Raw genomic sequence first — 15,068 nt, forward strand, 5'->3', positions numbered from 1 at the left:
AAGCTTATAATTATCAGATAAAGCCGAAATATAACAATCACATTTAGTAAATAATCTAATACAACGTTGGTGTCATTTACCACCCAACGCTTCGGTGTATATTTCTATTTTGCAAAGTGATCAGTTTTTAAGCTTTTATTTTGGAGGTAAACTCATTAAAGCGCTTTTCCTGTTCGGGCTAACGCTGTTTGACTTGACAGGTCTGTCCTTCGTGGTAGTGGGTTGTTGTGAAATCTAAAGCTTGCATAGTTATTGCGCCAGATCAGCTGCAGCGCTGTAATTACGCTGCGGACACACACACCTCATGTTTTGATCCTGCAAGCATTTTTGAAGCTCTCAAAGATACATCTAGCTCATTCAACCTCGTAAATAACGGGTTGGCTGCACTTTTTATAATTGGCCACTAGATGTCAGCCAAAGGCAATTAAAAAGTCAACTTTTTAATATCAATATTGTCACACCTACATTAACTTCTGTGGTTTGATAGTCAGCATCAGAACCTTTATTCACAAAAAAATGATCCAACAACTAAAGAATTAAGTATTTAAAATATGAAAATGCAGAAGTTAATCTATTACAGATAGAAACTAAGGGACTATTTCACTGCACTACAACTATCAACATACAGTATGAACCACATTTATGCTGTGTTACTATATGCATCTAGGAATTAATAAGTTAATGAATAAAGTGTGATGCATTAGTCTTCATGATGAATATGATCTAAAAAAAAAAGACAAAGCAAATGTGATGGATGTAAAGAATTCATTTATTAACCTTAACAAAGGTATTAGTTACTTATACATCCTTTATGAAGGGTGCCTTAAAGAAATATTTCAATAACAGTGATTGAATTGAAAGCCTTTATTTTCATTGCAAGTTTGTGAAATATGCTTCTTTGCTCTCCTGCCTATAATTAGATGAGCAGATTCATGTCTGTGTGTTAAGTATGGTAGTAGAGCTGGTCAGTGATTAGTCTAGCTTAGCATTAATGCTAGCTAGCCTGACACTCTCCAAGGTAAAAAAAAAACACAGCTAGTCAACATCTTTGAAGCTCATTAATAAACACACTGTATCTAGTTTGTTAAATTGTGACGCAAACAGAAATGTAAGAATAACAATTGATTTATGGAGAGTTATGCTATCTAGCGCGCTAGCTCCATGATTAACATACTGGTATGAGACACCGTAAATGATAGTGGTAGCTATCATTTTGCTTTTAACATTTACAACTGCAGACTTGGATTATTGTAGAAATGTCTTTATAAATGATTTATAAACATTTTTAGTTACAAATGATTCATTACATTTGGCTGTTTCCTTATTCCTTATTAGTGATTTTACTAGCAAGAGAGATCACACAACCTGGCAATTCAAAAGTTGTTTGGAGATTCTCTATAAAGCATTGATGAATATTTTATTAACTATTAATGAAGAAATGTTTACAACTTGTAAACCTGCCAAAGGTAAACTATATAATAACGCCTATAATAAGACCTATATATAAGACTTTTCAGGACAAAATCAAATAAGCTTTCCAAAACAATCTGAACAAAGGAAGCATTTATAAAATTACTTGATATGTAAGAATAAATACAACTGTAAAAAGCAGATATTACTCTCTTAATACTTCTACTGCAGTGTGGTGGTAGGTGGATGCTCCTCCACATTGAGGTGTAGTTTGTGCTGCTCTATGGGCCCCCACACTGGATGTAGCTGACACCAACAATCCAGCAGACAACAGATCTGGAGCTGTCGTCGCATTCAAACACAAAACTAAAACAAGGCAGGAGATGTTTTCATATCATAGGATTTATTTGTAAGATCCAGGGCATAACAGAAAATGTAAAGTTTTACAGTTTCACTAGCATATGAATCCACAGAGCATTTGTTTCGTTCTATCATCAATAAAGTGGCAGAAAAATAAAAGATCCATGGGCTTTCAGAAAAGGGCAGTGACAGAGGAAGCTACTGTAGAGAGAGAATAATTCAGAGGTATACTGAAGATAGAGAAATACATGTAGAAGAAGAAAGACTCATGGAGAGAGAGAGAAAAGCTCCAAGGCTACAGACACTCATGCCTTCAGAGTCACATCACCATGTTTCTTTTTACAGCTCACAATATATTGTTGAACGAGACGTACACGGCACCTTCACACCCCGTGGTCACTTGAAGCATTCATAACCCCTCCTGCTCTCTGAGTCCAAGGTAAACACCACAATCATCTCACGTCTCATTGTGACGTATGGAAGGGCTAGTCATTCAGCCTGTGGTGACGAGCAGAGACTCAAACAATAGAACTGCAGTAAATGAAGTAAAACTGAGTGATATATGAGCTTTTGGACAATATTCACATCTGATACCAACAGAAGGGTTGAAGCCAGTTTGTAAAATCTGTATGTCTCTTTATATTCAAGTTTTTTATGGACAATAAGTTCAAAAAGAATTATGAGTTATTGAGTGTTACAAACACACTTGTGTTTTGAAACCCAGGGGATGTTTTTAAAGCTCCAGAGTTTCCTCTTCTTCTGTGTTTTATTTGAAGTGTTGATCCATAAGAAGATATATTTGTTATTTTAAGAACCAAAAACCATCTCAGTGTAGTTTTACATCTCCTCTCTCAGGCTTCTCTCTGGAGCTCTAGTGACAACAGGTTGGTGAGCCAATCAGAGGAGAGGAGGCTCTGAGCCTCTCTTCTGATTGGCTGAATGTTTTCTGAGTGATTGAATAAAAATAGAGCAGATTTCAGGTAAAAACACTCAGAGAAACCAAATCCTGCAAAGTTTGGATGGTGGTTCCAGGTGGGCGGGGCTTGGGGCGTGGCTGAGAGCGGCATCAGCTTTGTTGTGACATCACAAAGTTCCAGAAGTCCTGGCGGCTCATTTTAAGGCTCAGTTTCTGAATACAGGCTGTGCGCATTTCTCTGTGGACTGAGCGCTTTGATACTTTCACAGTATTAATATAGAACCTAGAGCTGATCTATAATCAAACTACACATGGACATCTACCTTTAGACTATATGGGACCTTTAAGAAACCATGTTCATTCATACCCGTGTGGAATCAAAATCCTACATGAGTTCAGGTTGCACTGACTCCTTCATATCAAAGGTGGATGACAACTGAGTGATGGATGAAAGGTTTCAAATTAAAAGCCTGCATCTATGCTGATGTATCTGCCTAATTCCAGTTGTGATCTATTTGCTTTGATTTGCAGTGACCTTAACATAAAAGCAGACAAGTGCTCGGCTCCAGGAATAAACAAACATGTACACACGCCTTCCATCTCCACTGCCCAACTCGGTCCTGTTACAGCAGCGAGCAAAAACCAGTAAACCTGAGAATAGTCTATAAGCTTCCACAATAAGTGAGCAGTGAGTCAGTCTGACCCTGAGAACAGGGTCCAAACCTTCAACTGTAGACTGTCTATGAAACCAGTGGGTCACACTGACCAGCAGCAGATGGTTTTCAAACGTTTACATCACAATCTGAACCCACTACAAACAGTAATGACCAGTATTTGACGTGCTTCCACACAATGGCCTCAAATACTGATAATCATGGTGGTTTTCATAGACAATCTTCCTCAGTCTCACATTAAGTGTGTGTGTGTGTGTGTGTGTGTGTGTGTGTGTGTGTGTGTGTGTGTGTGTGTGTGTGTGTGTGTGCGCGTGATGCTGCCAGTGACGGTGCACTCAGCTCTGCTGCACACCACTACTGTACAGCACCAAAACTGTTTAAAGGGCTATTCGTAGTGCCCTGTTTTGTTTGTGAACTTGATTTTGCAGGGACATGCAGCACTAGCTTATTTCAAAGGCAGATTAAAGGGTAGTTTCTTTTTGTCGTTATCTTCAAGTGCAATAGCACTGATTCTGAGGCACAGGGGGAGGTTTGCTGTAAGGAAAGCTTTCAGGTGGCACGGACATGACCCACATATCGTCTTGAACACCACTGAATATTTCTTTAAAATTATTATATAAATGTTTAAAAATTTATTAAAAAATTGAGGTTGATTTATTTATTCAGAGTTGTTGTCTGTGCACGTTTATTTATAATGCATTAAATTGCTTTTAATTAGTTGCCTTCATTTAAAAGGTTCTGCTCAGTATTAATGGTATCCATGATTTCAATAATAACACCATGCCTTACTTGTAAATCAGCTTTTTAAATGATCAAGTGACCAAATGATCAAGCAGGACCTTTTCTTAAAATAATCAACAAAGGCTGTAGAGATTATTTCGGCCTGTGATTTACAGTATAATTTTGTTGTATGAATCAAGTACCAATAAAAGACTTCCTGGTTCCTACCGGTATAGGAACCTACAGGTTTGTCTACTTGGTCTGGAGACAGACTTTGTGACCACAGTAGTATCACAACTGTGCAGGATACAGTCATGAAACTTTACAGGTGTGTAGTCGAGATCTAAATGAAGAGCTGTGTTCAGTGTTGATGGGCATTGCGACGAGATGGTCTCTAGTTTATTTCCTCTTTTACTCTAAAATTCCCCACTGTTCCCAAAAGCCTCGTTCTTTCCCGGAACCAGGAAGTATTTTATTGGTACTTGACTCACACAGTGAATTTACACAGGCTCTATTATCACTTATTAACATTATCTCTTGCTCATCAGAATGTGGGTTTGATAAAATCTTCGTCCTACGACAGAGAACAGTTGAGTGTGTGTGACTGGTTATCGATCTGGATTCAGCTACTGTAAAACAATCGTCAAGATATTCTAGTTCTTCATGTTGGATTCTCATCACGTTCACCTTCTTTCCACAAAGTCTGCAAATCTTCTTAGAGGTAAGCTGCTGATGGACAGACAGGTCACACATGGCTGTGTTATAATTTTGCATAAATAAGCAACAACTACAATATGTTAAAGGGGTACTCCACTGATTTAGCATTATTTGGTATAGAGAGATAGATGTCCTGACTTTTAAGGCGTCAGTATATTCTGTCAGAGCTGCTTGTCGGACGGTTGAATAGTTTCGGGAACCCCCCCCCCCCCCCCCCCCACACCTTTCTGACACTGGAACTGGGGTGGAGCAAACCCAACAATACGATGTCCTGCTTTTCTTGGGAGTGTTGGTTTTATTCATCCTCAGAAATGAATGCTACCCATCAGCGAAATGCAATTCAACACATGACCACTGGGGGGAGTATCAGAAAGTAAGGTCAGCAGCAATTTGGACCATCACAATGACGTACAAGCTACGATCTCGCAGCTGTTGTCTTCTCTGGCACGATCTCAACATCAACAATATGATAACCTCCTCGAGAGTTGCCAGAGTTTCCGTTTATGTTGTGCAACAGAGCAAGTTCGCAAGGAAGATATTCCATTTTTGTCCTTATCTGCCCCCTAGTGGACACTTTTTAATCGCCCAGATGGTACGCAACCAGATCTGTGAGCATACTTGACTCGCAGCTTTAAACACTTTTGCTTTCCGACGTGGTCAGTTTCATACTCTACCACCCAGTTTGTAGTCCAGGCTTTGTGTGAACAACGTGAAGCCTAGACTACGCTCCGAGATAACCCTGATGACATCACCATGGTTATTTTCTCAGACGTAGGAAAACTCCTCCAGAGCCGCAGGAGACATTACACAAGTGTTTTACAGGCTGAGAAGTTGGTGGAGTGCCCCTTTAAAATATACACACACTGTACATACAATACAAAACAAAACAACAGCTCTGCTTTCTGATGATGCTCATTAAAAACTAGTGTCAAAGACGTGCTGTGAATTCCTTGTTTTTGGCGTTGAATAATACATCCCCAGAGTGTCTGCTAGTACAGCATGCCATTATTCCATACAGCCAGAGATCCAAGGGACGTCCATTATGGAGTCAGCTCATGTTGCTGGGATAGTTGTGATGTAACTACAAGGCCACTGTACATCACAAAAAGCCTTCATTTTTAATGCCACACACGTTAACGGCTCCTAGGGTGAATGTATTAGTGCATGGGACAGCTGTCTGGGGAAAAGTATATATATGCTTTTATTAATTTTTAACTGCTTTAGGATGAAGTTCTCTTCTGTAGGAGTTAATATTCTCTGCCTCGTTTCCGTATCAATAAACCCTTTCCAGTCAGTGCCTTTAATATTGCAACAAATAAAGAGTGTGGTTCAGCTCTTCCCCAGGTTTGCAGCGTTACTCATGCACACACACATATTGCTCGGACTCTCCCAGACCACATAAAGAACAAATACAATTCCTTGAATTGAGTGGTGTTCCTCTTTAAGTGGATAATCTAAACAACCGCCCCAGGACAGATAAAAACAATATATATTTATATATATTTATATGCTGTACATCCAAAAATACAGTTTGTTCCTTAAAGCTTTGCATGGACTATAAGTGACACATGGCGGGAAAGCACTAGCTGGGTGAGAGCTACATAGTGTATAAGGATATCTGCAGCTTATATATAAACACAGCACTGTTCAGTACTGTGGGAGTGACACACGACCTGGATTATTATGAGAAGAAGGCTACTAAATATTTCAACTTGACCCCCCCAGGACTTTGGGACACATGGCGACTCAGACCACCGAGTCCTTTTCCTTCCAACACAGGGCACTTTGTTCCGGTCGCACTCTAGGTTTCGCACAATCATCGAGGCCTTTACTGCGTGGATTTCTTCTTTTAAAAAGTTGTTTACTTTCTTTTGGTTTCGGCTGACTAATTTCGTCTTCAGTGTGCACTTCGCGGTGCATCTGTTCGTTTCAAATCTGTTGGTTTGACTTTTGATTCCTGTCTGTCTTCTCATCCATCTGGCGAGCCGCTGATGTACGTGGGAGGGAGATATTTTATACATTTCCACTAGTTTTTGGCAAAAACATTTTTTCAAAAAGTTTAAAAGGCCCCGACGACTTCGCATGAGTCACTGTTTCTATATTTTCTGGTCTGTTTTTCTTCATCTCTCTACTCTTTTAACCAGTAATGGGACGTTTTACAGGCACATGTGGGTATTACCGGGGTTACCAGGAGGAAGGACCTGAATAAAGATTAACATTCTGTACATAAAAGCTTCATGTGATATAATTAATCAGTCTATTCTACATGTTAGCGTCCTCAGTCTATTTGTACTTGAAACAACAGACAGTTGGGATAAAACAGACGTCCTGTTGGGGATTGTCTTCTCATGTTACAGTCACCAGGAGTCACCTGGTCTCAGCTCTGCCAGTGTCTGAACACGGCTGGTCCCAAATCAGATCAGCGGAGGGAGCATCGAGTGGCGTGTTCATATGGATTACATCCCTCCGTCACTGCAACCTGTTTGACTTTGAGCGCGCTCAGTTCGCCTCCGCAGGAGTCTTCTCCCGCGTCCTTCCACACAAGACTCGATACAGGAGGGGAAACAGAAGCAGAGTGGAGCAGGGAGCGGCAATCAGGTCAAGTGGTCCGATTGGTCGGTCAGCTCATCCTCCTCCACTCTCATTGGCTCGACGGCTCCGGAGGAGTGCTGCGACTGGCTGGAGTAGGACAGGCGGGAGGAGTGGCTCTGCGTGTCGTCGTCGTCCTCCGCCATCACTGCCTTCCTCCCCCCCGGAAGCTGCTCTCTCCTCTTCGCCTCCTTCTCCCCCTCCCTCCTCCCTCGTCCCCTCCCCACTTTCCTCTGCTCCTCCACCGTCCACATGCTCTCCTCCTCGTCCTCCTTTCCCTGCACCTCCCTGTCGAAGTCCAGCAGCTCCTCCATCATCTCCTCTATCTCCATCTCCCCGTCCAGCTCCTCCTCCACCTCGGACCGGAGCTCGTCCATGCTCTCAGTCCGGTTCGTGTCGTCCGTCTCCTCCTCCTCTTCCCCGAGCCCCCTCAGCCTCTCCGGGGGGTCGCTGGCCTGACTCTCTCCGAACTCCAGGATGGTGGGCAGGTTGCCCTGCTTGGGGCAGCGCTTCCTCAGGCTGACCAGGAAGGGCTGCGGCAGGGAGAAGATGTCCACGTTGTTGCCCAGGTCAATCCACGTCACGCTGGGGAAACTGCCGGGATCCTACGTTAAAAAACACCAACACACTCTATTAAAATCATCACCAGCAGCATCTCATCTTATTTTGAGCAAATCCCCTTCAAAGAAATGAGGTAAGTATCAAGAAGGTTGCCCACATCTACCAGCCTTTACACAAACTTCAAGTGCAGAAAGAGGTTCCTTCATCCTCGACAAACGGAGCTGAAGGTTTCAGACGTTTGTTGTAATGGCTGCTGGATGTTGACAGTTCAGACTGTATGAAAGTAACAAGAAAATCCACAATTTCTCCAGGCAAACTGAAAGTCAATATAGCATAGCGTTCGAGGGCATCGACCATGAACCACATGTTGAATGTCCTGAATTCAAGTCTGGCAGGAGACGTTTACTGCATATCTTCATCTTCCTTCTGCTCCTGCCATCTCTCTACTATAGAGGCATGAAAATACTTTTCTTGGTGCTACCACCAGGAAGCCCAACACACTTACACTTTCAGGGCGTCTCCACTGTATTCACATTCCCAGGGAACCAATAGAGCCTGAAGTAACTCAGGAGCTTTACCCACATTTTGACCTCAGAAACCAGAGGCTAAATTTAGCTCCTGCAGCATCTTACCAGGTGGGAAAAACTTTGATACAGGGGTAGAGCTTTAGAGTCAAACAATAACTATGTGGCAGTTGCAGTGTGTGTTTTTTTTTTTTTTACATCCATTTATTATTTTAAGTTATTTTTGGGCAGTTTTAGCCTGTAATCTGATGGTGACAGTGAGACAGTAAAGTGGGGAGGAGAAAGAGAGGGAATGACAGTTTGCAGTTTTCTTGTGTGAAAATTTTCAAAAACTGCCTCACTTTCTTAGTTTCCATGATTCTACTGATGCAATAGAAACATAAATGTACAAAGGGCTAAAGGCTCAAAGGGATTATATTTGGACTGAAGTAGTGGTGGGTCGCAGGTCAGCACCACCTGGACTCTGTTTTGCTAAATCTGGATTCTGTGGCTCCAGTGACTTCTAAGATCTGTGTCTGCCAGAGACAAATGGTGGCAGGAGTTAAAGGTTGATGGAAAAAATGACGGTGAAGTGTGACAGGTGAAAACATCCTTTGAAAAAGAGTAATTTCTTTACAATAATTACACTAGTACTGATACAATACTAGATTGTAAAATAACCCAAAAGATAAGTGACTTTCCGACCTTCAGAGCATCAGTCAGCTCCTTCAGGACAGCTCTGGTCAGCCTGTTTCCGTTCAGCGCCAGCGTCTCCAGGTGCGGCAGGGCGGCCAGCGTGGGCAGGAGCAGGAGGAACGCCTCATCTGTCAGCTCGGTGAAGCCCAGCTCCAAGCTCATCAACATGGACGCGTGGCGCTGCAGGTGTGCGCACAGGCGCTCCATGTCCCGAGCCGCCAGAGGGATACCGGACAGGTCCAACGCCCCGCTCGATGGAGGGGTCGACAGCACCGCCTTCAGGCTGGAGACAGACACAAGGAAATATATTGTTCAGTGATATTGTTGGTTTCATACAATGCATTACACAACAGGTTTAATGCATTGTTTCTGTCTTTGAATATTTGTTCTGATTCATGCAGCCAGTTGTGAGCAGATCCTCTAGAGAGGCTCAGAGCCTCCTCTCCTCTGATTGGCTCACTGACCTGTTGTTACTAGAGCTCCAGAGAGAAGCCTGAGAGAGGAGATGTAAAACTACACTGAGATGGTTTTTGGTTCTTAAAACAACAAATATATCTTCTTATGGATCAACACTTCAAATAAAACACAGAAGAAGAGGAAAATATGGAGCTTTAAATGAGCTGAGCTCTAAAGACTGATCTGGGATCTGGTCCAAAAACTAGAAAAACAACGGACATTGGACATAAGAGCCAATGCCAGTTCTCACCCACAAATAACATACATACACACACGTGAGGTTCAGGAGAAACATGCGACTGTGGTTCAGACTGTGGGATTCAACTATTATCATCAGTTGACAGCCAAATATATTTATATATTCACACACCAGAGAGACTCTGGTGGAATCTGGGCCAGAGCAGCCCGAAGCAAAGCAGTGACCATGGGTCAAATTTAGCCCCACAGAAAAGTTTTACTCACTTTCCCAGGGGTCACACAGAGTCATCTGTCACTGTGTTGTATTTTTGGTTTTATTCTGGGGGCAAAGCATGAAACAGCAGCTACCAGTTTCCACAGCAGAATGTTTTGCCTTAAAAGCACAGGTGTTACTGTTAACATGAACATTGGCTCTGTTCTATTCATAAGCCAAGATGCACAACACCACGACCTTGAATAAATGGAATTGACCACATCATTTATTTCATTATTTACACCTGTGCTTTTCCTGCCGCGTGCTGCACTGTTGTGTCTGAATGAAGGGCAGGTTAATGGGTTGACTGCCTCTGGCCTCTCCTCTGCCTACCTGCTGCCAAACCTGATCCTGTCCAAGTCGACCTTGTTTTCACCTGACCTGTTGAATCTGCCTCTGGCTCTACATTCTGGTTAGTAGAGACCACTGATGGAGAAAGTATCAGATGTTTTACTTAGTGAGTAAAAGTAGCACTCCACTAAAAGTCCTGAGAGTAAAAGTATTAGCAGCAAGATGTATTTAAAGGTCCCATCCAGTCTAAAGGTCTCTGTCCATGTGTAGTTTGATTATAGATCAGCTCTAGGTTCTATATTAATACTGTGAAAGTATCAAAGCCTCAGTCCACAGAGAAATGCACACAGCCTGTATTCAGAAACTGAGCCTTAAAACCAGCCGTCAGGACTTCCTGTAACTTTGTGATGTCACAACAAAGCAGTCACCATTCTCAGCCATGCCCCGAGCCCCGCCCACCTGGACCCACCATCCAACCTTGCAGGATTTGGTTTCTCTAAGTGTTTTACCTGAAATCTGCAATATTTTTTTATTGGATCACTCAGAAAACAGTGAGCCAATCAGAAGAGAGGCTCAGAGCCTCCTCTCTTCTGATTGGCTCACCGACCTGTTGTTACTAGAGCTCCAGAGAGAAGCCTGAGAGAGGAGATGTAAAACTACACTGAGATGGATTTTGGTTCTTAAAACCACAATTATATCTTCTTATGGATCAACACTTCACAATAAAACACAGAAGCGGAGGAAAAGATGGAGTTAGAAGAGCATACGATGGAAATACTCAGATAAGTATAAGTACCTCAAATCTGTACATAAGTATTTGAGTAAATGTATTTAAGTATTAAAACTACAACACCACACGTCCTGTGTGTTCAGGTCGACTTTTGAAAAACCACATCAAAACTCTTCTGTAGTTTCTGTGTGACTCTAAATGAAACTAAATGAAAATGTAAAAAAAAAGGATGCATGTGCTGACGCTGTGTCACATTCTTACATTTAAAGCTCTTATATTTATTTTCTTTGCCTCCGGCCTTGACATGACAGAAAACATGTCAACAGTCTGGATGCTGTAGCGCTCGTCTGCTTTAAGCCCCTTTTCACATCACGTCTGTGTTTGTCCATTAACGACGTTCCTCTCTGTGATGGGATTTGAAGACGTCTCTCAGGAACCTCGCCGCCTGTGATCTCAGGTGACCTCAACATGCCGCTGAAATGTGTTCTGCAGTTACTCACATCTCCAGTTCAAAAACGACCAAAACAAGACTCTGTTAGAGGTTAATGTCACTTTTAAACACGGGCTCTAGGAAAAGACAGTAAACATAAATCCGTATTTACATCTAAGTGAGATAAATACCTCCAAACGTATTACTTCTTCTTCAGTGGTTAGATAAAAAGCAGTAACAAGGTCTCCACAGAGCTGAATGTGATTAGGTTTTCTGTTCCTCTCCCTTGCATCACTGTCACCACCACTACCTTAACTCACTTCCTGTGGGAAATATAGACGTTTAAGTGCTTGCAACAGCTGTTCTCTCTGTAACATCAGGATGAGCTCACGCTTGAAAATCCGCATCATGAAAAACATAAAGTGAACACGGCAGATAATCGAGTCTGGTACAATGTTAAACCTGCATTAATTCATGGTTTGTTCGCCTGAGGGGAAGCAGCTGAAAACACAACCTCAAATAATTATCACCTTATTAAGTGTTAGCAAACACTGGCTTATTTACACATCCAGCAACACAGAGCAGCACTATTCATTTGGAGTTGTGTTTCTGGTCACACGGAGAGAATGTAAGTTTATTAGTCTTTGTCCTTTTTGCTGTTTTTGGTCTCCACCGACTCCTGAGGGAAACATCCGACTCTTTACCTGCTAAACGCTGCACGATGTTCAACAGCTATCTGCCAACCTGAGCCTCTTTTTAAACCTGCTATAGACAATCCTGGGGGGGGGGGGGGGGGGGGGCTGGACCCTCTGCCTGAGTCATGGAGAAGAGGAAGTTGTCAAAACTCCTCTTCATCATGGACGACGTCTCCCGCCCTCTACAGCGTCGTGGTCGGCCACAGGAGCAGGTTCAGCCACAGACTCAGAATGACTAAGTGCTCCGCAGGAGGTCCTCCCTCCCTGTGGTCATCCAGTTATATAACACAACCCAGCTCCACCGGCGCTCTGCTGTTAAACTACTTTTCATTTACCGCTGAACCACACGACACGTTTCATCACTTTAGCTTTTTACATTTACTGTTAATTCACTGTTAATCTACAAGTTTCCATTTTTTGCACCTTTGTCCATAATGTGATTCTGCTTCGCACGTCAGTGTAGTGTAGTAATCAGAAGGTCGGTGGTTTGATCCCCAGATTCTCTAGTACGCATGTCGGAGCGTCTTTGGGCAAAATACTGAACCTCAAATTGCCCTGATATATCACCAGTGTGACAGAAATGTGGGTGAATACAGCTCGTTGCGTGGTCAACAAGGTTAGAAAATGTGTCCAGTTGCTTGTTTTGTTTTTATTAAAAACTTTGCGACAGGTCACTTCTTGCAAATAAATGCAAACGAATTGGAAAAAAAAGCACCTTGAAGCTGAAGAGTCTCCCCCTCACTGTCTGGGTAAGTGGTCTAAAACCACTTCCCACAGTGACCCTGGAGGTTTGTGCAGCAGCCCAACTGTCTGCAGCAGAAGGTTTCCTCCTCTCGGAGAGAAAGTGTGCTAATTGGTTAACACAGCTGCTGCTGCAGCGAGGCCCCCTGCTCTCCGTTACACGTGGTTTGAGACCACTGATCTAATCGTTACGGATCGTATTCTCCTCCCATGCTCGGCTGCTCCTCCCTTCTCTTCTTCTCTCCTGTTTTTCTGCACTCAACAGGAAATGGTTTTCTATTATTCCATAAAATAAAGTTACAACACATCTCAACCTGCAGACCGTCTTTGTCCGATGCATTATCAGCATGTGGACTTTCCCCTTACGTCACCCCCCCCCCCCCCCCCCCCCCCCCCACTTTACCCAGACAAACTACCACTTCTAACATCCCTCCGCCCTGCACATTTTTAAGCAATAAACAAGGAGGCGAGGCAGGACGAGAAGTTTGCAAATAAAAAGCAGATGAGATGCTGGGAGAGCTCATGATGTGTTTGGCTTTGGACCAGAATCCCACGCTACAGAGAGAGACACACGCCCGCTTCGAATGGAGGTCACCCACCCCTGTCTGGACGACGACCAGCGGGACGGTGGGACTGAGTGCTGCATATGTCATCTGTGACATACAAGGATATAAACTGTGACTTTAGATTCCAGCGCAGCCCATTTCCTTCCCTTTCCTTCTTTCAGAACACGGTCTGGTTCGGTGTCAGAGGAGAGAGTACAACACTGACCCGTTATAATGAGAGCAAACATGGATCGCTGATCGCTCAGGCCCGACATTCCCATGCTGATAGCTGCTTATCTATTTTCCTTTAAACTTCACATTCAGGAAACAATATCTCGAGAGTCATAAGCCACTCTTCCACTTATCCGCAGAAATGTAGAGCGTATAAAGACACGGCAGGGACTTGGAGCCTGGATTTTATATCGCAGCTCTAAAAAAAAAAAAAAAAAAAAAAAACGCATTTTTGTCTCAGCTCTTCTTCAGCGCTTCACCACGAGGCTTAGCTGTATTTCACCTCCACGCCTTTATCATCCTCCCAGTGTTTGTGTCTGTCTGACTGGATCTGTCCTCCTTCTCTGCTTCATCTGAAACTACCCACTAGTTTCCTGCAACAGACTCACAAGGTGAATCCATCCTCTTCAGACATTTATATACAAGATTTCATTATTATTAGAACATGGTCATGGAACATCTCGTTATTTCTCCTCTATCTGCCCGTCTGTGTTTCCATCTCCTCCACAGATCATTTATCACCCCGTCAGCTTGTGTGTGAGCACAGCTAAAGATGGCAAAGTCTCCTTTTGACTCCTCTCCTGCTCCGTGACAGCGGAGGTGAGAAAACATCCTCTCCTCCTTCGCCTCCCGTGCAGCAAGGTTTGCAATGGTAGCGCAGTGTGAGGGTGTGAGTAGTTAGGTTTCTGTCTGCCAGACTGTGTTACTGTTAATCCACAACAGGATGAGCAGGGCCAACATTTCATCTTGGATGCCGTTTTCTGTCTGACTCGACGGTTGTGACATATTCAAAGAGACGCCACTAACTCCACTGCAGTCATCAGTATTGCTCAACTCCAACCACAGAGGAGGAGCTGAGTGAACCAGCTGCCCGGGGCGTTCAGGTGGAAGAAAATCCTGCAAACACAACATTCTCCAAGACAGCGGTTTGACACCTGTCTCGCTGCTACATCATCTCCGGCTTTAACACCAACATCACACACTTCACCCAGTGGTGTGAGCACAACCGCCGACAGCAAAACAAAGGAAATAGTAACAGTCACCCCACCACCCCTTCACCCCATCCTCACCTACGACGAGAGCGTTGAAATGGACACCTTCGGCATCTGGAAGCTAAAAGGACTAAAAGGACGTTTATGTATTTCAGATTGTACGGAGCAGAGCAACCAGATTAGCTCTTCATTGTTCTTTACGTGCTAATGTGTGCGAGATGGATAAACGACTCATCATTGCTAGATTAAAATCTCGTCCTCTGTTATTCATGCAAAATGTTTTACGGGATAATACACCACACTTTAATGTGAGCACTGGTCATCTGTTGGTGCCGAGTCCGTGGACAAAATGCATGATGG

The 15,068-nt window shown here is 43.2% G+C and overlaps 1 protein-coding gene across 1 annotated transcript in view; it reads right to left on the bottom strand.

The window, feature by feature from the left end:
- Nucleotides 1-1,794: 1,794 nt before the first annotated feature.
- Nucleotides 1,795-15,068, bottom strand: part of lrrc75a (leucine rich repeat containing 75A) — a 50,629-nt gene continuing 37,355 nt past the window's right edge. Inside the window, exons 4-5 of the mRNA XM_056374318.1 lie at nt 9,156-9,429; nt 1,795-7,991 (exon numbers count right to left, since the gene is read on the bottom strand). Coding sequence (XP_056230293.1) covers nt 7,392-7,991; nt 9,156-9,429 — 874 coding nt within the window. The 3' untranslated portion in view covers nt 1,795-7,391. The remainder of the gene's footprint in view (nt 7,992-9,155; nt 9,430-15,068) is intronic.

The sequence above is a fragment of the Seriola aureovittata genome, chromosome 4 (assembly GCF_021018895.1).
Source record: "Seriola aureovittata isolate HTS-2021-v1 ecotype China chromosome 4, ASM2101889v1, whole genome shotgun sequence".
Taxonomy (NCBI): Eukaryota; Metazoa; Chordata; class Actinopteri; order Carangiformes; family Carangidae; genus Seriola; species Seriola aureovittata.